The sequence below is a fragment of the Aythya marila genome (genome assembly GCF_965140915.1).
Source record: "Aythya marila genome assembly, chromosome: 5".
NCBI classification, from domain to species: Eukaryota; Metazoa; Chordata; class Aves; order Anseriformes; family Anatidae; genus Aythya; species Aythya marila.
The window spans coordinates 15633422-15655988 of record NC_139046.1 but is presented as its reverse complement, the minus strand read 5'-3'; the positions used below and the strand labels follow the sequence as shown (position 1 = coordinate 15655988).

The 22567-nt window shown below is 39.9% G+C and overlaps 1 protein-coding gene across 1 annotated transcript; it reads right to left on the bottom strand.

Moving 5' to 3' along the window:
* Positions 1-588: 588 nt before the first annotated feature.
* DDX24 (DEAD-box helicase 24) lies at positions 589-15289 on the bottom strand. Its single transcript, XM_082760406.1, has 9 exons — positions 15246-15289; positions 14234-14977; positions 10991-11368; positions 9368-9521; positions 8467-8982; positions 6225-6300; positions 5454-5642; positions 3491-3624; positions 589-1748 (listed from the first exon to the last, which is right to left on the bottom strand). Exons 2-9 carry the CDS (start codon positions 14958-14960, stop codon positions 1520-1522), a joined length of 2403 nt encoding a protein of 800 aa, XP_082616532.1. The 5' UTR covers positions 14961-14977; positions 15246-15289; the 3' UTR covers positions 589-1519.
* Positions 15290-22567: the final 7278 nt, after the last annotated feature.

Here is a 22567-nt window from a genome sequence, read left to right as displayed (position 1 = left end):
GTCACAGAGACTGCAAAGATGTTTTGTCTTCTCACATGGGTAAGGATAAAGAGCCTTACAACGTCTCCCCCCCCCCCGCCCCCCAAAGGACATCAGACGAAGTGTATTGCCAGAAAAGCTTCATATAAAATTGATAAGCTCTGTACGCTTATGATTGTCACATCTCTTCTTCAGTAATGCAAGGCAGCAAGTGAGAGAAAAGCCCCTGCCAGAGATGGTGGGAGCAGGAGAGTCAATTATTTATAAAGATGAAAGAGCAAAGAGCTTCCTACTCTCCCAAAACCAACAAGTGGTTGGTGGAGACACTTAACTCCATAGGTAAATTTCTCTTTGACTAGTTGAGTCAGTTGTTGCCTCCTAGCAGGGCAGTCACAATGATTCAATACAAGACACAAAAACTTTGCTCAGTCTAGATCTGGCAGGTGACTGTTTTCTGTGCTCCCACCTATACAGATGTCACTGCTGTGTCTTACCTTTTGGGTGCTTCTCCCCTGAATTTCTTCTCCTCAATTGCTAAATGCAAAGGGAAAACTATGAGAAATTTAGAAATTCCAAGGAATTGAAAGCAGACACAGACTTTGGGTTTTATACCAAATATAATTTAACAAGAATTCAAAATACGATTTTCTTACATAGTTTAAAAAACATTTTTAGAAAGTATTTGCCCAGGTCAGGATAAAATGATTCAGAAGTACAATCATCAGGAAACGCTCTTCATAAGTGACATTTCATATCATCATCTTTTCCAACAGAAAAAGGTCATGATTCAAACATGTTTTCAAACAGACTTAACTTGAGATACTAATTAATAACATGCTGAATAGCAACACTCATTCCTGAAAAGTCTGCCTGGATGGCGTATCTCCCAAGGTCAGTCCTGGATTACTGCCACCTTGTGTTTTTTTTTCCAACATTCTTAAACATAGTAACTAAAGGAATAGTGGAATTAGACACAGTGGATAACAGCACTGAGAAACAGTATCAGAGGGGAAAGCAAACTGGGACAGATTCACATAACTACAATTCTAGCCTTCCTGGTAACACTACTTGTATTTACTGCCTTTCTCACTGAACTGACTGCAGTAACAGCCAAATCTGCCATTAACACCAGCTCAGATTGTCCCCCACATAAAGCCTACCTTCCCCTTTAATAACACTAAAATTCAAATCAAGTTACATTAGAGTATGTCCACAGTGAGTTTTACCCGGTACTTCCACCTGCCTTATAAAAAGAAGCAATGAACAGAACTATCTCAAAACTAATTAAATTCTATTAATATGGACAGTAAGAAAAAGGATGTCAGAAAATAAGACTGAAGACGGGATTCAAGAGTAACTAATCACGCGTTAACAGTGCCCTTTAGATCAACATTTTGCTGTGTGCCTGCACAACCAAGACACAGGAATCATCCCTTGATACTACGTGTTTTCTAGCTGAGCTCCTGCATAAGAACTATCAGCCTTGGTAAGACTAGTCCTTGATTCCATCACAGCAGGAGATCTTGCTTAGTTATCTGATTTAATTTTTTTTTGATTTATTCTTCCTGGCTTGTTGTTTAGACACGGTACCCAAAGCAGATTCTGAACTGCCCACTGAGGTCTGAGGCAGGAGGAGTTTTCCAGACTGTGTTGGGTACTTGGTTTTCATAAAGACTTTGAACAGTGGCTGGGACAGCATATGTTTCAGTTGTTTCTTCATTCCCTTCAGCATCTTTTGCTTCTGGCTTTCTTCTTGCTCACTAGTTTTTCTTCCTTGGGAATGAAAATCAAAGATACAGAATGTTACAAAAACAGAAGAACTTGCACTGGCCTGTTTCATCTGCCTTTAGCATCTGCCCCTACTGCTACAAATCTCTCTCCAACAAAACCGCTCAACTCCAATGAAGTTTTCCAGTCATCTGTGACATTTCTAGATCACCTGAGGTTGTCCACAAGAAAAACAAGTAAGAATAAACATGACTGAGTAGCTCTATCCTAGGTAACATTCTGCTAAATCATTCACTTGACTCGCAACCCAGAGCATTCTCTCAGGAACAAAAAGAAAAGGGGTCGAGAAGACAAAATATTAACCAAGGGTTTCCAGCTCTGGCAGAAACTTCTCCTCTGTAAGTTGTTACCTTATGTGAGCCTCATTTCAACACCTGTTAAGTGGGAAGCCCTTTCTTCCTTATACATAAAAAAAAACAAAACAATGAGATGGCCAGATTTAATAGCGTAGAAGGAAGGGCACAAAAGAGACCTGAGATAGTTCACAGGATCAGAAGTCTGATCTGGAGGGAATAAATGAAATTAAGGTTATCTGTAATGTAAATTGAAAGGACATTACTACATCCTTTGTAACAATGTAAGAAGCCTTTTATTTATGGGAAGTATGACTAAGACTTTCATTTGTTTCCAACAAGCTATGGAAGAATTGGAGACTGAATAACTGCATGAATCTGGCAAGATTCTGGGTAGCAATTACAAAGTGCTTCACTGAAGAGCTGCAACTAACTTGCATTAGTTGTGCTGTTTTGAAACTTATCTCAAAGTACAGAATACTCAGATTATGTCAAAACAGACAGGGTGCTAATTATCTGAGAGCACTGCTGAACAGTTTGGACAGATCTGATTAGTCTTTGCTTGCAAAGTGGTAGAAAACAAGCTAGTCTATGGACAAAAGAAGGGGGAAAATATATATATCTGAACACGCTTTAAGGTTCAGGCATCTCTGCATTAAGCAGCTACCAGGATAGAGGCAGCTTAAGCTGAAGTGACCCAGGCAGCAACTCCATTCAGTACACCTTCTGGACTGGTAGGAAATTATACCTTCAGCTCCTAAAATTGGAACACAGTGCGGCATTTAACAGTCCATCTAAGGAGTGCAAAGCTTCATGGCATTCAACTAATAGGCACCTGTAGCTGCACAGCTTTATGTATTCCCTCAGGCACAGCCTGCAGAATATTTAATCTTAAAGTACAAGAAAATATTATAGTTCTAACACACCAACTGAAACCTCAACAACTTGCATACCACTATTCGACACTTAGCCCACACAATTCAACCCACATAAGGCTAACATAATTTTTGGTATTTGCCAGCGTTTCCTGGGTGTTCCTCCACAGCACTGCCTGGCTCCTGTCCTGCTGCTTGACTACAGGGGGATGGGAGAAATGAACAGGAGGAGATAAATAGCTTTTTCTTTGACACAGAGGGGAAGAGACTCCCACAGGACATACTGAACCATTAGAATACCTTTAAAAGGTTCCACAAGTTAAGCTATCCTATGTTGCGTAGACTTGTCTGTCTTGCCACAACTCATTCCCTCACTGCAGCACTACTACACAACCATCCTGAAAACACTAGCAATGCCGCATACTAAGAAGTAACACTGCTTTACTTCCCCTTATGCCCTGCAGGGTTTAAAAGTTCTTCTGCCACGGTGGCACTCCTTTTGGACACCAGTGCTATACAGGACTAACTGAGCACACCCATAACAAGCATTACTACTTGCCCATAAGGAGGTCGTCATCGAGATCAACTTCAAGAGCCTCTGCAGCTTGCTGGAGCCAAGAATCGTGTTGCTTTGCTCGGCTATTGAAAAATTCTGCCTTCTCAATCTGCCGTGCCAAATTCATCCGCTCCTGCAACAAAAGCGCATTGCAGACATTTCAATCAGGTTTAAATGTGGTGGACTCCAGCAGAATCTGTGTTTGAAAACATGCATTACAATGCAACTGAGGTGTCAGCCATGCAGAGAGACAGATGTGTTTGTTCCCTACTGCTGTCCCAGCTGACAGCCTATGTAATACAGACATGTCATTTACCAAAGCGTTTTCCTTCTTCAGATATCCATGACTGAATTTGACTCCTAAAATATCTCAACTTCTAAACATCACTGAATGTTAGCACCTCATTCTTTAAAGGAATTGTTGTAAACACTTCAGAGACATCAGGGACAGATCACCAATCATTTCCAAGTATAGCTGGATCTTAAAAGTTACCAGTTTCAGCAACGGGGGACAGCCACTAGCTTCATGCTAGTCTGAAGAACCAAGTTCCTGCAGGTCACACATGTTTTCAAAAATGTACCTGACTTTGTTTAGGCATAGGACAAAATGTTCCATCCCTCTTTCCAGCTGCTCATATGTGGAATGAAGATGTCCAGCAAACCTAACCTGACCTGCAGCCTCCCAGCTGGGCCAAGCTGTCTTAAATAGCTAATTTGTTACGGAAAGAAAATCTGCACTGACATTAAATAATAAATCAACTTAGCAACAACTTCTGCTGTTTGGAATGTGCCTGCGGTTGCACAAAAACTGTGTGTAGGACTCCCTTACGAGCCCAAATGAATAGCTGGGTGCTGCACAGTTACAGCACCACCCGAAACTGCGAAAACAATTAAAACAGCAGAAACAAGAAATTAAACTTGTAATTGACTAATAAAACAAGTCAATGACATCTCCTAAGATCATTACAAGGAATTCTAAATAGCTTTTCCATCTTTGTTAAATTTGAGTCCTTTTTTGGTCTTTTCTCTACCATGGTTCGCCAATTCTATTCCTTTCAAGTGTGAAATTCCTTCTGATTTTTTACAACTTGAATGAAGGCAGGCAGAACCAGGGAAGAAAGTGCAAAATGGACAGACATAAAGAACTAGCAGCACTATGAGTCCCAATTACAAGGGCTTTGTGATTAAGCCAAGGGCAAAGTGTAAATGACACCTGACCATGCGAAGGCCCTAGGAGGCTAGAGTTCTGTAATTACAATTAGAAAGACACCTTACCTGGGGAAAGGAGCACTATTATGGAGAGAAGAGAGTGAGATGATAGCAGGAAAATTTAAGTGTGGGAAAAACATTTACCTGCCCATTAATTGACAGAGCATGAAAACTGCCAAGAGCTACTCATGAAGAAATGCCGAAGGGACCCCTGCAAGAGCACTCTCAAAACAAGGTATTTTTTCAGTAAGCAGAAACATTGCTTTCTGAAACGTACTGTTTTGTAAATCCTAACCACTGTACATCTTGGGAGTTACTGAATTCTCCTTGGCTAAAAAAGGGAAACATACCGGGTTCTGACCAGGTTCAATGGCAGCCAAACCCCACTGAAGATCCTGTTCTAGTACACATGTATTCCTAACAGAGACTTTAAACAACTTAACATCCCAGCTTCCCAGCCACCAAGCATACACACCTCCCTGTACTATTTTTGGGAATCTAGTCATGAGAAGCTCTATGCAATGACAGGCAAGACAAATGTAAGTGTTGTTTATGTCTGAACACTTTTCTTGGGCCAGTTATTGAGGAGAAACAACAAATATTGGTTTAAAAAGATAAAATGTGATTTTTCAAATCCAGGTCCTGAAGAGTAAAGTTCATCTGAAACCTGGAAAGAACGTGATGGGCAATGCAGTAATGTAAGCAAGCAAGTAAGCAACTACTCAGGCTGCAAATAGATTGATGTTTCTTTACCTTGATAGAAGTCATATACTTGGTTTCAACTGGGAAAAATGGCAGCTCTTCACTCTTCTCCAAGGTTTTATAAATCTTCCTAAAATTGATCAAGTCATCAGGGCCGATCAACAATAAGCTAAGGCCTTCATTGGCAGCTCGGGCTGTTCTGCCGCTTCTGTGTACGTACAACTCAGAAGTGCGAGGGACCTGCAAAACATCAGACAAATGATGAAGCTGGCCAAGGGAGCTTACCAGCAGCTTGTCATTCTTTGGCCAAGAGACTGCCACATAGTACCAGGCCTTATGATAAATTGCTTTTTATATGCACATGGCACATTGCATGTAACACAGCTGAAGGTAAGTGTGAAAGATGTTGCCTTGGGACACTTTTTGTTACCTGGCCTAGTATTTTTGTAACAGATTATGCCAGGAAGTCTTCTCCTAACTTCTGACTCTGACATTTCATTTGCAAAGCAGGAAAAAAATGTATGCGTGTATGTATCCTCAAAGAAGAGCTATAAGGGTGAGTCATGTGACACCTCTGGGTTTCAAAGTTAAGAAAAAAGCAAGGAGAATCATATCTGTTATGTCATTTCTTATATATAATCACACATTTATAATGACAGTCACTGTATCAGTGGTACAAAGCACTACAGGACAGTTTAATTAAAGATGATTAAATCCTTATACTCTTAACACAGGACTGAGAATCAGAGCTTTATAGTCTTTGGGTTGCTAGTAAAAGAAACTTACTCAAAACCAATATAGTAAAAGCAAAAGACATTTAACCTGGTAGTGGATGACATGCTGCACGTTGGGAATGTCAAGACCACGAGCTGCAACATCTGTTGTCAGGAGGACACAGCTGAGAAAGTGATAATATTTAATGAACATAAAATTGAAGAGTAAACCATCTGCCAAGAAATGTATAATACATGACCCTGAATTCTACCACAGCAATTTAAGGAATAAATTTGTACTATATCATCTGCTAGAAATACGCTATTTGTTTGCCCTTACAGAAAATGATACCCAATATTACCTTACAGGCCGTCTTGAAACAGAAACTCTTACAGTAAAAGAAATAACATAAACGTTACCTTCAGCAGGTTCATTCTGTTTCTAATAATGAAATTCCCTACCTTGCTGTATCCTGTTTTCCTAAGCTTTTATTCTCAGGAATTCACAGGAAATAGCATAAATCACTATTCACCAACCATATCCAACCCCTTGGCAGGGGGGAGTAAAAGCGCTCCCTCAGTACCTTTTTCAGTGCTCTGCCCAGACTGGATTTAAAAATATCATTAGTTTGGTATGACAATAGCATTAACGACAGTTATCTTTTGACAGGACATAAAGGCTATTACACATTTCACCAGCTGAGAAAATCACCTTATTATTAACATTATAGATTTAATTAACACTTTTGGGGGCTGAAGTGTCTTCTACCAAGTCATACTCAATTTCTTTACATAAATTAAAAACTAGAAATATAAGGTGGTTATTCTGTTCTAATAATTAGTATTTCCCTTCACCCCTAGAAATAAAGTACTCCTCAGAAAAGTCATTCTTTTATATAAAAGACTGTTACAGAGACAGAAGTCTGCCTAGGGTATGGAGCAATTTGTTCATTAAAAAAAAAAACAAAAAAAAACAAAAAAAACAACCCTCCCAGCAGCTGAAAAGAGTTATTTGTAGGTAGCATGAATTTGTTAAGATTTTATGGCATCTGACTGCATACCCTATGGCTACAAGGTTCAAAGCAGAAATAAACAGAAAATTCCATGGTGTGCATTCTGCAAGAGGCCGTTATAGATGCTTCTTGCCTTGTTATAGTTGTTATAGTTGCTTCTTGCCTTGAAAATCTGAAAATGCTCAGCCTGGCCTACACCAAGGCTATTGAAACTACATTTTGCCAATGGATACTGCAGATCTATCATGACAATACAATCTGCTTCCACTGCCCGAGTCTATTACTGTGGTACACGTTCCAGCACAATCAGACAGCACACAGTACTTTGCACCAGTACTAAGCTGTGAGGCTTCTTGCTTACTGAAGTGTTGAGAACACACACCTGCCTCCCAAAGGCTGTTTCAAAGCCAGAAGGAAACAATCATTGTTAAAATGACCCAATAGGCATGCCTGGGCAAATCTGACAGCCCACTGCTGCTGAAAGGCACAACTGCCTCTTCACATTGCTCTATGATACTTTGACCCTCAGGAAGCTAATTCATCTAAGAAAACCTGCAAAAGCATAACCCAGCAAAAAGTGATTTACTTTTTGATAGTTTTGTGAGAGGAGCCAACTTACAGGAGCTGTAGAGCTAAGGTAGAGGGCCTGAGGGAATGTGCAGCATGATTATAAAAGCATATAGATGAGAACAGCGTAAATGACAACTCCTTCAGCAATAAAGACCCGCTGGATCCCTGAGTAATTCAGACTCCAAGGGACTTCAGGAGGACTCCAGCCCAATCTTGTGTTCTAAGTTGGATGAGCTACATGGCTGTGACCAGGTTGTTCAGGGCTTTATCCAATCAAGCCCTTAAAACCCCCCAAGAATGAAGTCTCCTCCAATGCCTGTCTGTTCTTACAGAGACAGCTCTTTCTTGCACCCAGTCTGAAGCTCTCTTATTTCAACTTGTGCCTGTTGTCTCCCATCCTCCCACCATGCACCACTGTGAAAAGCCTGGCTGTCTTCTTGATTACCCTAAGGCACTGGAGGGCTGCCATTAGGTCCATGCTAAGCCTCCTCTTTTCTAGGTGACACAAGCCCAGTGCCCCCCATCCTCCCCTTACAGAGGCTTCTCAGCCATTTTGGTGACCCCTGTACTGAACTCAATCCATCTGAATGCCTCAGCCACCCTATGGACCCCATCCTTCATTGTCAGTAACTTTGGCTCAGGAACCAGGGACTTACATCCCCAGCCAACTCTCCAAACCTTCTCTTATAACATGGCTGTTTCCTCTCTTCTCCCCCCCATTCTTTACATGATTTTTCTCCTCTACTAGAAGCAGAACAATCAACTTACCTCTCTCGCTCAGCAAACCTTTCCAGGTTTTTTAACCTTTGCTTCTGGTGCATATTGGCATGCAAAGGAAGAGGATCACAATTTAAGATTGAGAGGAGAGAACTGAGGCGCTTTATACAGTCTATGCTGTTTGCAAAGACCATGGTTCTTCCTGGATACTGGAGAAGAAAGTAATAGAGATAATAGTCCTTCTCGTTTGTATCACAGTGGATTCTGGTCTCTGTCAGAGTTTCAACAGTAGCCTCTTTCCTTGTTAAGTCTATCACTTTTGGTTTGCCTTTTATTCCTACTTTTTCCATTAACATTTCTAGTTTGGTCTTCTTGTCCATTTTCTTAGCGTTCTTTTTCTGTAAAACTCTTGTGGGAGTCTGATGGACTAATGTCAGGGTGGCAGAAAAAACAAAAGTCTGTCGTTTAGGGTTATACTGTGAATCATTTAAGAGTTCCAGCAACTGAGACAGCTCTAAGAAATGACCTCTTTCAACCATTCGGTCTGCTTCATCAATCACAAGGCACCTGTCAAATAGAAAACTTACAGTATAAATAGAGTTGTGTGGATAAATACAAATCTGATATACTTCAAAAGAATCTTTCCTGATAAACACATAAGAAAAGATCTGTATGTACAACTCAAAGGAACAATAGATATCCTAGGGTAGCTACAACAGCCTTACACATTTCTTTCTGAAAAAATGGGTTTCTGAAAGAAAAATAAGTTTTTTGTTACTGACTTTAACATTTCCCTCTCTCCACATAACCACTATGCACTAACCACTATACTCTGGCAATAAAGTAAGTTTATCTTACATAGTTTAAATTGCTTAATCAGTTAGTCAATGCAATCACTATATGCAGTGACACCCATTACAGCATTCAGCAGTTAGTCTAAAAGCACCTTTACCTGAGCTGCCGAAGATTGGAGAGATGTGGGTGTTTTGCTTTCACTAGTTCCCACAGACGGCCTGGGGTTGCAATTACAATTTCTGGCTTTCGATTCAGTACACGTTCTTGCTTCTGTGCGGCCATGCCTCCAACTAGAATTGCAGTCTTAATGCCTAGAAGATATAAATTATAGCCTTTGTTGAATTTATCATTGAATATCTTTATATACATCCACTCAGAGAAGTGAGTTAAAAAAAAGTCTATACCACAACTAGCATCAAGCCTCTCAGCCAGGACATTTGTGGGCTTCTATACAGCACTGTCAACATTAAGGCAATGCTGTCAACTTTGCAGAGAAATTCGTGTTAAAGGAAGATGTTAAAAATAAAGTAGTCCTTCTCCTAGTGCATATAATAGCCTTTCTTTTAGTGCACCTGTCTTCCAAAAGCAGCAATAATCATGTAGGTCCTCCACAGCCATTAGCTTTTTGTTTTACCTGTACTGCAGAAACTCCTGTTTTGTCAATTATATCCGTACGAGCAAGCAAGTTCCTGTTAGGAATAACCAGCAGGTCCCTCTAAGAATAAGAAAGGCCTGTCTTACCCATTTGCTATGGAACATTTTTAACAAGGATGTTACTGCCTAATGGTTCTCTGGACTGCAGAGTGGTGCAGAAACCCTAAGCCAGTTTTAAGCAATTTGCTCAAGTACTAGAAATTTGGCTCGGGAAGCACAGGCCCCACACATAGCTTACTTCGTCCTACTTCTTCAGATGATACACCAACACAAATGAGGAACTCAATGCTACTGTGCAAGTACTGTGCACAGCTTTATGTTAAGACAAAGCTAGCTCACATCAAAATTTTCTCTCCTGCTACAGCAACTGCACATCACTTGGACAGCAGATTTGTATATACAAATTGCACCAATCCCGTCAGGACTGTACTGACATAAATTGATTATTTTAGGCTAGGAGTTAAAATTAGTGTTGTAATCAGCTGTAGACTGATGAGCACAGCAGGATACGTAGACACCAAAGGAAGATGCTCTTAAGCAGTTCACTGCAATCCATATCCTACGGTTGATGTTGTAAATAAACAACTGCTGCTGTTTGAGAAGAGGGGAGTTACTTCTCTATTCTCCCCATCTTTAGTAGTTTCACATCCTCACTCATTCCCTTAACAGATGTGCTGACCTCTGTTTGGATGAGAAAGGAGCAAGATGAAATTCCTTTCATCAATATACTACCCAGTAATATGCTGTGTTTGACTGCTGTTGCAGGTAAGTCAGACAATGTAGCAAAGCCTTCTACCCTTAAATTTTATTTTATTTTTATTTTTTTAATATATATACATATATATAAACTGTGGCTTTGTATCTAGTATTGATTCTGTGCTTCCAAAGCCCAGGTCAATAGCTATTTGTACAAATAAACATTTTAAAGCAAAGTATCCCACATTGTTTACTTCCATGTGCATCTTTTTGAAGAATCTTGTTGCATTTCCCAAATATTACTGACTGTGAGCCCTAACCCTCCAAAAGCCACCCAATTTTATGTTGCGAAAAACTGTGGCACACATTCTGGCTCAACACCTGTGCCAAGCCCCAAACCCAGTGGACACAGCCCTTGTGGTCTACGTACCTGTAAACTTTGTGACTGCATCGATGTGGTGTTTTACTTGCACAGCTAATTCTCTTGTGGGAGTAAGGACCAGTCCTAAAAGAGGTCTCTTTTTATGGAGACCAACAGCATGCCCCTTATCACTAGAATCAAATTCATCATTTTCTAGCACCTTCACACAGCCTGTTGCAAATGATGCATCATCTTCATCTCCGCTATCTTCAACCTGCTGATGGGTTAGTTTTTCTGCTTCATCCTCATTTTCCCATCTTGTTTCATCATGATGCTGATGGGATTCTTTAGAAACGCTGTCATTTCTGCTCATTGAGCTGTTTGATTTTTGCCATTCCAGCACAGAGTGAATCATAGGAATTGCAAATGCAAGCGTTTTGCCACTTCCTAAGAAACAAACAAACAGAGTTAATACAGACTGACAAGACACGAAGGTTATTTGAAAAGATGAGAAAAGCAACAGCCAATCACACACTGTTCTTAAAACACAGTTGTAACCCACACAAACTCTTGATCTTTAGAAGACCAGAAACTTGTAACAATAGCATCTCTTCTCCTGTTCCCTTCATACATCTTCTTGAGGTCACCAATAACATATTTCCTGGGGAATAAGTATTTTTTTTCTAGCAGGTCAGACAGATTCATTTGTTCTGAAAGTAGTTTTAAAAAGCTGCAGTTGCAGCCAAGATCTTTTTAAAGAACTGTATGCCTGTAAGGAGAATACCATGCCCTAATTGACAGTTCTGATCAATGTTCTGCAAATAAAGGAATAACAAATGAGGCCAAGGACAAACTGGAAAGTACTTGAAGGATTCACTTCCATCTTTAATTCGTAGTAGTGTTTACCACTTTCTGAAAAACTGTATTTTGACATACTCCAGCCTCTAATTTCCTGTTCCATCACAAGCTCAGATTTTTATAGTCAAAACACATACATCTGATTTAAAGAGGTAAGGCATTCAACAGAGAAGGGGTTGTCAAAGAAAAAGAAGTGCTCCCCTAGCTATAATTTCTGGGGTTCATTGCACCAAACTGTGAGTCACATCCCTGACACATACTCCCTTCTGAATTATCTGCCACTAATAGAGATGTTAGGAGAATCCTGATAGCACAGCAACCTCAGCTAAGGTTCTCATAAACATCAGTTCATTAGTCATAAAAAAGCACGCAGAGCACCATACACTATTACACTACTCCTGCAGCAGGCCACTGCTGGGAAGCAGTCCTCTGGAAATCTCATCTCTATTCCTTGAGCGGTATTTGTCTGTATTACAAGCCCACGGTGGTTTGCCAAAGTCAGCAGTACAGTATTTTGTCTACTTGGAGGAGAGTCTTAGTATTAGTACCATTAGCCTGACATGATGCTGATCTTGAATAATATACAACGCAGTCTGTCTGGTGCAAATGTCAGCACTGCACCCAGCCAGATTATGGCAGTAATACTCAGAACTAATCTACAGATACCACATTCATTCAAATATTGAATAATCACCTCACAGTCCACGTTATCTTCACAAGGCACAGATCACATACGATAGCCTCACCTGCAACACTAGAACAGTGCATCTCAGTCCCCAGATCCTACAGCTCAAGCTAATGCATGCTCTCTTCAATAATTTTACATTGTAAAATTTTTGCAGTTTTCTTAGCTCAAAACCTCACTAGTTCTTCACCATGATTAAATTGTAACGAACAGAACTAGTTAGCTTCACTGCAAAAAAGACTTGAAATTTCCTGTGTCTGATCCCCACCATATCAGAATCTTGCTATCCTCTCCTACGGTGCTAACGAAAGGTGAAGAATAGTTCTTTCATTTGCCAGTGCCCTCCCTCAGGCCCAACGCTGAGGGAAGATGCATGATGTGGAAAACAGAATGGGAGAGTTTTAGATTCTCCCACCTGCAGCACTTTCTTAACAGACAATTGCTCACATCTCCTCTTAAGCTTCTGCAGGAACACTGAGACCCATTGGGCTCTCTAGAGGGAACCAGGCATTCTCTCATAAAAGAGCAAAATAAATGAGCAAAACAGTCCTATTAGCTCAGGGTTATGCAAAATTAAGACAGCAAGAGCACAACCTGTTACTAACTGTGCTTTCCATTCCGCAGCTAGGGAGAGATTTGTTTTCCAGCACTGCCAAAATGGCACCTTTCTGCAGCACAAATACAGCATTTAATTTTTCAGTTCCATTTTCAAAAACACTCCCTGAGGGGCTTAATCTAATCTTATTAAAGCCTAATAACACCAGCCTGGCTTCTAATTAAACTAAAAATGCAAATGACTGCATAACTTATTAAATTAGTTACTATACCTTCATGCTCAAGAGCAGTAAATGGCTTTACAAGGCAAGTAGTGAGATAAGGCAACTGGAACAGATGAGAAGAGAGCAAAAGAATCCTTTAAGCCACACAGCTTGCAATTGTGCTTCCTATTTTTATCTTTTATGGGAAAAACATGTTGTAGTGTCAGAGAAGACAAAACTTCAAAGGTGTTATCAGCAAAAAAGTTAGAGGGAAAGTAACGTTCAGAGACTTCATAATATTGTTTAGGTAAAACAGAAGCTGTAACAGATTTCACTAAGGCTAGCAATGCTCAAAGATAAAAGGCATGAGCTGGTCACAACCTGGACAAGAGACTGTTCCATTAACTTCAGCAGTACTATGTAATACTCTGAGCACAAGCACTGAGAATGGCTGCAGCTACTAACAATTTACAGCCTGAGTCCACATTAAGGGCACTGTCTGGGCCTGTGTTGCTATAATAATGCTCTGATACACTGGACCATACCCACTGTGATTAATGCTCTGCACCTGGTCTTTCTTACTTGCTTCTCCAAGCCAGTACCAAACCAGATCCAAAGAAGGCTGGCTCTCTTGCCTTGACAGGGACCTCCAAAAAAAGTATGCTGTTGGACTATGACCCTGTTTCTTTCCTTAATTCCGCTGTTTGTAATGCATCACTTCGCAGCTCTTAAAATAAGAAAATTCGAGGAGGACCAGAGAAAGACAATTCAGTCAAAAGATAAAACCTCACTGAGACTTAAAAGTTACGCACATTCTACCTTGTAGAGCATTAAAATTTAGTAACTGACAAACACAAAATATTCCATCTTTACCACGAACCATTACTAATATACTGTATACGCAGGATCCTCATACCCTTAACCTACATATAAAAATCTTAACAATAAGTAGCATTTGAAAATGGAGATGGAAAACTCACTGCACGTACTACCAGTTTAATGGACTCATACCCGTTTCTGCAGCACCAAGCACATCCATGTTATCCCGGATTGCAGAAGGCAAGGCTAGTGCTTGAATAGGCGTTGGAGCACTAAACCCCAGGTAACTCAAGGCCTTCAATACTGGTTTAGGTACAAACAGGTCTTTCCATGCGGACACATCAGCTTTGTGATCAGTTGAGGCAGATAAAACTTCTGTTGACCAGTTTTTGAGTTTTTTAGAAGTGGTTACTGATGGAAGAGCTTCCTGATCTTGAGAGGTCTTATTTTTATCTACCTTCTTTTTCTTTTTCTTCACAGCACTTTTTGTGCTCGAAGTGCTCCCAGCTGTATGCCCACTGTCCTCACAATTTGTGCCTTCGATTATTTCTTCGCATCTCGTCTCTTCATCAACTGGCACATCAACTTCTGTTGCATTAGTATCATCACTTGTATCTGTTTTGGTTTTCAAATCTTTGCCTTTCTTTTTCTTTTTGGGAGGGACGACAGGTTCTTCCTCCTCCTCGCTCCCGTTTGAAAGACTCTTAACCTTTCTCTTCTGCCCACTTACTTGTCCCACTTTGTTAGAATTTACCAGCTTGTACTCCGTAAGTTCCTCCAGGCATACTATATCTCGAAACTGTTCATCAGCAAAGAGATTGGGGTCGATTTCCACCGTTTTCCATTTCCCTGTCACTGCAATACCCTTTCTTTTCAGTTTAACGGAAGATGTAAATCTCCTTCCTTTTTTGGCCTTCATTTTTACCTAAAAAGAAACTGAGAAGAGAAAAAAAAATAATAATTAAGGCGCCAGATCAGAAGAATTAAGATTACATTGACAATATTTAAAAAAATGGGGGGGAATGCGAGGCATAATTCTTCTAGTTTTAGGGAACCGTCCCAGCAGCAGGCACACGGGACAGACGCGGCCCCGCCGCGGGGCCGGGCGCTCCCTCAGGGCCTGGGCCCTGCGCACGACGGGCGCCCCCAGGCCCGTCCCGGCCGCCGTTACCGTCAGAGCCGTTACAGCCGTTAGAACCGTTACCGTCACTGCCGGTACCCGCCGCGTGCTCTCCCCGCGGGCGCCGCCATTACCCAGTGACGTCACTGCACGGCGCCCGCTGCGCCCTGCCGAAGGGGGGCGGTGTGCGCATGCGCGCCGCGGGGCAGGAGCCGGCGCTGGGGCGACCGGGGCTGGGTAGAGGCGGGGGCGGCCCCGCCGTGTTTCTGTCAGGGGCTGCGTTCGTCTCCCCCCGGCGCGTTAGGGGCTGTGCTGCTGTTTGATTAACTTCTGCTTGGTGAGACGCACTGGTGGAGCTCTGACAGAGAGAGAGGAAAATGTGTTTACCTTCCTGCCACTGAAAGGTTTCCTTCAAAACACAGTCATCACCTCCGTGGATTATTTCTGCATCATGATGTGCCTAATGCGGCTCGTTCAAGAAATAATGCACTAAGGGCCTCTTAAATTTCAACTCTGAAATTAGCACCTAAGGTTGAATGTCATCGGCGTTGGTCTTTCAATAAAAGCCTCGTTACTCATACTCGGTTGTGTGTTACTGCGTTCTTTATTATTCCCTGTTCAGAATGTGGGTGAAGTAACGTGGCTGGGAGGAAAGCTGCAAACGGCTCTCAAGGCAAGCACACTGCTGGGGTCACGGCGTGATTCTTCCCTCCTGTGTCATCCAGTGCTCCTTGCGGCTTCAGCTTGGTGTAGGAAGAGGACATCACAAATTACAGACTATGATAATGGAAGATTTTTATTTCTGCTGAAAGATTGGCAGATGCTCTGAGCGGCTTCTTTGCTGTGAGACATGGGGAAGAGAGAAAAATGGGAGATTTCAACGTAGGCAAGACTAGGGCGGTAGATTACAGTGCAATTACAGCAGCAATTACAATTATTTCTTCTCTGTGGTATCTGCAGGTGCTTCCTGGTTGTGTGACAAGATGGGAAAGTGGAAGTGTTTTTCTTTTTTCCCCCTAATGTGTTAAGGCCAAGGAAAGAAATAAGCACATTAAATGTTTTCCAGGACAGTTTCAGATCCAAGTAACCATTGTTAACGCCTCTGCCAATGCATAATATGAGGAACTATTTCCAATTCACATACTCATAAGCAATGCTAAAGAGCATATGAATTTTGCTGCTCTGTCCTCATATTCTGTAAGAAATGAGTTGAAACCAATGAGAGTCCTGAAGTGAGTTCAGGGAGCAGAATTTGATAGAGTTTAACCTGCGAACCTTATTTCTGTAGTGCTGAACTGGAGATACTGATGACTGCTAGAGCTAGCAAGCTGTAGAAGCTGTGACTGGATCTTCCCACCTAAGTTTAACGGGGGTTTCAGCAGTCTTAATGCATTTCTTCATGAAAAGTATTTTTCCATCCAGGTTGTGTAGAATCAAATTTAACACTGAAAAATTCACTAGTTTAGATTTTTTCCACGTTATCTCTTTTTATTTTACTGAATATTAGCAAAAGAAAATTCTCAGAAGCAAAAGAGAGTAATTACTCTCAAATTTAGATGTGGTGGGCTTCTGAATAAAGAGTAAAAAATGTGGACAGTAGAGTTCTTACCGATATGTTGTCCTTAAATAGTTCCAGAGTTTGTAGATCTGTCCTGAAAGAAAGTTTTAACAGGATAATGACTTGCAAAACTATGCTGAATTATGCTTTTTAATGTAATTATGGGGATATTTTTACAGAGGATAGGAGTATTCTGGTTATTCCTCAAAAATCCATTTGTGGATGCAGCTGACTTCTTAATCAGTATTTCTATGTACTATTTGTAGACAAAGAGACAGAATTACAGTCCCTAAATCTTAATTTGAAAGAAGGCATATGACAGTTTGTAATGAGCATGGAAGTTCAGAACAGTCTGCAGAAGAGGTGTCAACTCTTACTACCATGGCATCAACTTCTGTAAGGCATTGATATTCTGAGTTGCTTTGAGAAGGCATAACCAAAGGAACTAAACATTTGCTTAGTTTTCAAGTAACATTAATCTTCCTGAGTCTTTGTTACCTCAAAGTGACACAGCTTTGCTGTTTTGCGAGAAGCCTTTATCTACAAGAAGTGCATGTGTGTGTCTTACCAGAAAGACAGATGTTAAACAGTTGGTGAATACAATTCCATTACTGACAGTCCAAAGTGAGCTATTGGTTAAAAGGCCAATGGCAAACAAAGCTTCTCAAGGTCTGCTTTTCCTCCTACAACTTCTTTAGATCAACAGTTATTGTGGATATTTCGAATTGAAGATAATAATGTGTATTACTAATAGTTGCAAACCATACCAGCTGTATGTTTGTATAACTCATGTCGTTACATACATATTTTATTATTTTATCAATAATATCCAAATGATTTAGGCCAATATGTCTGAGCGTGCAAGAGAAATTGAGAATATTGATGTCTTTATTACAAACCTTTATTTGACAACTGATCCTTCTATCCATCCCAACTGTAAACTTGTAGACCAGTAGCCCTGAGATCATGGATTAAGCCCTACTATGTGGTATTACATGTTAGACATTACATGTTCTGTGCATTAATATGTTGATGTTTTATAAAGTAAAGAAGACTTCTCCTAGAGTAGGTCAAGCCAGAGATCTTTTTAACCTTTAATTCTGGGATAAGTGATACGGTAACTACATTCAGTGCCAGGAACTGCTGAATCTTCATGTGAAAGACTGATGCAGGTTTTCATTTAGTAATCACATCTGTAATGCTTTGGTTTACATGTATTTCTTGATTTTTCCTTTCTCTTGCGGGAACATCAGTATCTGCCTAACTACTGATCTTAATAGCCACTTCTGCTAATAAAGGAATGTCACCATGTAATGATTTATATTGGTACTGACCTTAAGGCACATTTTGCACATGAAGAGTATGTGGCTACTGGCCACTGGGGTACTTGAAACCTCTTGTGCTTTGCAGGCTGTAGAATTTGGTCTTCTGTCTTTCTGTTATGGAATTTCAGATTAGGCTGTCGCCCTGTCCCTGAGGTGGGAAGTAAACTCTTGGTTCTCTTGGGCTCAAGGCCTTTGTTCCCATATTTAGTTCTTCAATATCATTCTAGGACTGACAAGATCCATTAAGACATAGCATCATAGAAATAATAATCTGAGAGATGGACTGTTAACTGGGAGAGAATTCTAGGATGGTTTCTTCTTTCTGTCTTCTACAGTATTCTGCAACATTTTTCCTGTCTCTCCACTGTTGTTAAACTTCATTTGAAAAGATATACTGCCTTGACTGCACTGCTTTTTTTTTTTTTCTCCTTTCCTTTCCTTTCCTTTCCTTTCCTTTCCTTTCCTTTCCTTTCCTTTCCTTTCCTTTCCTTTCCTTTCCTTTCCTTTCCTTTCCTTTCCTTTCCTTTCCTTTCCTTTCCTTTCCTTTCCTTTCCTTTCCTTTCCTTTCCTTTCCTTTCCTTTCCTTTCCTTTCCTTTCCTTTCCTTTCCTTTCCTTTCCTTTCCTTTCCTTTCCTTTCCTTTCCTCTCTCTTTGCTCTTTCTTTTAACTTACCAGCTGATTCGCTTACTAATATGTGTGAAGCGTTTCTGCTATATAGGATGCTTTGTCAAAGACAGTGCTTCTTCTTCAGCTAATGCACTTATAAAAACCAGAGAGCAAGATAATCTCCAGGCATGAGTTTTAAGAGTACTGGCACATTTAACAGTAGGTACAATAGCAAAGACTTTTTCAAGTACAGATATATCAAGGTGAAGATTTTTCTGCATTACTGAAGAATAGCAGAGAGGCCTTCATTTAAGACATGGGAAATGTTTGCAATAGTTACAAGTATAGTCAGATGCAATAGATACTTCAGAATGTATTTTAAATGAAAGAATAATAAAGAAAGTCATGAAGGTAGCAGGGAATAAAACAAAATCCTGTATTGGTTAGTCAAGAGCAGATGGGAAATCAGGCTATTTTACTTGACCTCTTCTATTTTTATTTATTTTTTGGGGGGGAGGAAGGGTAGAAGGGAGAAAAGAAATGGTTTTATGGACAGAAATATACAGTTCATCTAATCCATCTGGACACCATCAAAATGTTCGCTATATGAGAAATGGTTAATAACGAGGAATAGATGAGAATTTTGAGATTAAATGAGTTGGCTAAAGAGGGATGGGAAACGCTTCTTTTATTTGCAGGAGCACATTGGTGTGTATATTGATAAATTAACGTATCGGGTACAGGGAGTTTACTCAAGGAGTTTCTTAAGGACTAATCATATTTCATTAATAACTGTGATACAATACTAAATTTGCTGATGACACAAAGTTATTAATACAGAGTGTAATTATGATACCAGTGAGATTGAAAGGACTTTAAGGACCAGAATAATGGGATGGATTTACTCCCACGAAGTGCAGCACCATTCAGCTAAGGCTAATACTAAGAATTCAGACTTTAAGATAGGAGTTAATGAGTTTTAGAAGACTGTGGACAAGAATGACCTCATGCATTAATTGATCACAAGATAGCTGTGAGCTGCCAATGTGGTATATTTGGTAAGCTAATTCCTGTACAGAGTTCTTCATGGAAGGAATTACTTCCCTGAAATTCCTCTCTGCAATACCATTTGTCATTCTGGTCACATTTATTCAAGAGAAGTGAAGTCAAACTGCAGCAGATGCAGAGAGGACAGTAAGGGTGATGAGGCGAATGGAGAGCCTGTTTTAGGAGTGAAGACTAAATGCTCACCTTAGCTTGTTTTAACCCAGGATTAGAATAGACATGACTACAGCCTTTAAATAACAGGAAAGGAAGAATGATTTAAAGTACAGGACAACACTGGCACAAGAAGAAACCCGGTAAACTGGCCAACAGTAATTTTAGGTAGGAAATCTGAAGTTTCTATGGCAACCAGAGAGTAAAGATTACACAAAGACAAAAAGTTGTTAGTTTTAATATAAAGTTTGACATGTTTATGACAGATCGTGTTCATGGTTGTCATAGCAAGGAACTGGACTCACTGGCTAGCTCTGTGTTAGGAATTTAATGGTGCCAGTCTGGCTCTGAGGCTCTCTCACCATGTCCACACACACAAATTCACTTAACCTCCCGAGCTGGGGCACGGGCATCCTTACTGCCTGCAGAGGAGTCTCTGGGCTGGGCTGAGCTCCAGTCCCTCTACTGCTCCCAGTATCATTTAATCCATGTTACTAGTTCCAGAGATGTTTTCAGGTCCCTGCTCATTGTAAAGGGTTGAGAAAACTGATACCATATTGTATAGAACTCCTTAATGAAATCATAGAATCATAGAATCCTTTAGGTTGGAAAAGACCTCTGAGATCATCAAGTCCAACCATTAACCTAGCACTGCCAAGTCTACCACTAAACCCTGTCCCCAAGCACCTCATCTAGACATCTTTTAAATACCTCCAGGGATGGTGACTCAACCACTTCCCTTGGCAGCCTGTTCCAATGCCTCACAACTCTCTCAGTGCAGAAATTTTTTCTAATATCCAACCAACATTATTGAGATTTTTACCATTAATGTTCCTATTTTTAAAATGTAAGTAAATTCTGCTTTATGTAGATATTCTAAAAATAGTAAACCTGGGGGAAAAAAGAAAAAAACAAAGCGTTCTTTTTAAAATAGAAAATAATTCATTTAAAATTCATCAAGTAATATGCTCTTAGATACTACTATTTGGTTAGAAATCCTACAAATATCTGGAATGAGGACATACATAAATGTATTTTTTCTGTTCATACTCTGTCTTCATGCAAGAGCATTTAACTACTTTTGGAGAGTGGATAGCAGATTTGACACTGTAGGGCATTGGTAGTTCTTACGTAAAGATATGAAGAATGCAGCTTATAATCTTACAAATACATATTTATTATTATTATTTTATTTTATTTTATTTTATTTTTTTATATATTATTGGAGGGCACTAAATTATAGGAGAGAATATGGGGACCAGTATACAGATGATGACAGCACAATGAGTACTTTCCAGTGTTTTCCTTTTTAATTATATAGCTGTTACAAAGAGTTGACCAAAGTGGCAAATGAACAATCAGAATTTTACTGCAAATGGCAATAAGAAAATGAAGCAACAGTTTCTTAGCAACAAACTAGAAAATATGCTAAATAATATTTTTTTCCTGCTGAGGTTTGTGTATGCTACGTTCCAAGTATTGTTCTGAAGTAGACATGGATTTTTGTGCGTGGTTCTTTTAGAGGAATGTTCTTACAGGTTTGCCTTGACATGAAGGTTTTCTGAAGACTAGCTGTTCACGGACACATTTTTTCGTAGAATAAGAATGGAATAAGAAATTTTATTTTGCAAGCCTAAGGCACTAGGTGGAACATTAAAGCTGCATTTTTAAGGGTTTGTTGAACTGCAGAAATAATAAAATAAAATAAAATAAAATAAAATAAAATAAAATAAAATAAAATAAAATAATAAAACCATTCCCATCAGAAGTTGCTCATTTGGACATGTTGGCAACAGTTGATACAGCACTGGCTGTCTCTCGGTGGTGGTGAACAGATTGAATCAAATTTCTGCACACTCAGTTTAGGGGTTGAGTCCTGAACAGAACTGTGATTATGCAGTGCATAATTTACATAGTGTACTGTATGAAAGGGCATTTATTATTACTTTTAATATTAAATTAACAGGAAAAAGGGGGAATGACAGAATGAAACATTTAAATTAATTTTGACCTTTAAGGAAACTCTTCATTTTGAAAGGCAATATTCAGCTAAAAAGAAGTCTAAATTAAAAACATGTTAAAGAAAAGCCAAAAAAAAAGGGGGGGGGGGGGGGGGGGGAGAGGGGAAGGGGAGTGCTTAAAAAAGTGCTTTGTCCTTTTTTTTTTTTTCTTCTTTTAAAAATAATCTAAATATATTCTACTGATTTTTTATTTTTTATTTTTTTTTCCTCTTATTGGTTTGGCCCTTGCATAGGAAATTCTAGCCTTTTAATGGGGAGTACATACACTTTGTCTGAAAGCATTTCTTGGCATGTCCTTCTACATCCTCCAAGCAGTTCTTTCAAATTTCAGCTGACATGGGCATTGCAATGCATGTTGAGACTTCCTGAATTTTCAACTTTTGGGAATAATTTGCTTACAGGTTAATTCTTTGGGAACATGTGACAGGTAAAGAATTGCAACTTTTTCAAAGCAATTTCCAGAATGTAGACACCCAGCTGCTGGGTAGCAAAGGAGAACTGCGCATGTATGAAACACAGTAAATCCATACACCCAAGAGTCTGTGGATTCAGCCAGTGTACTGGAGGAATAGCCATATCCTTCCCACTATCTTGCCTTTGGTTTTAGTCAGAATCTTTATTGCACGTACAGTTTATTGCAGTAGAACACATAAATAACACCATTTCTCTTCTTTCAGT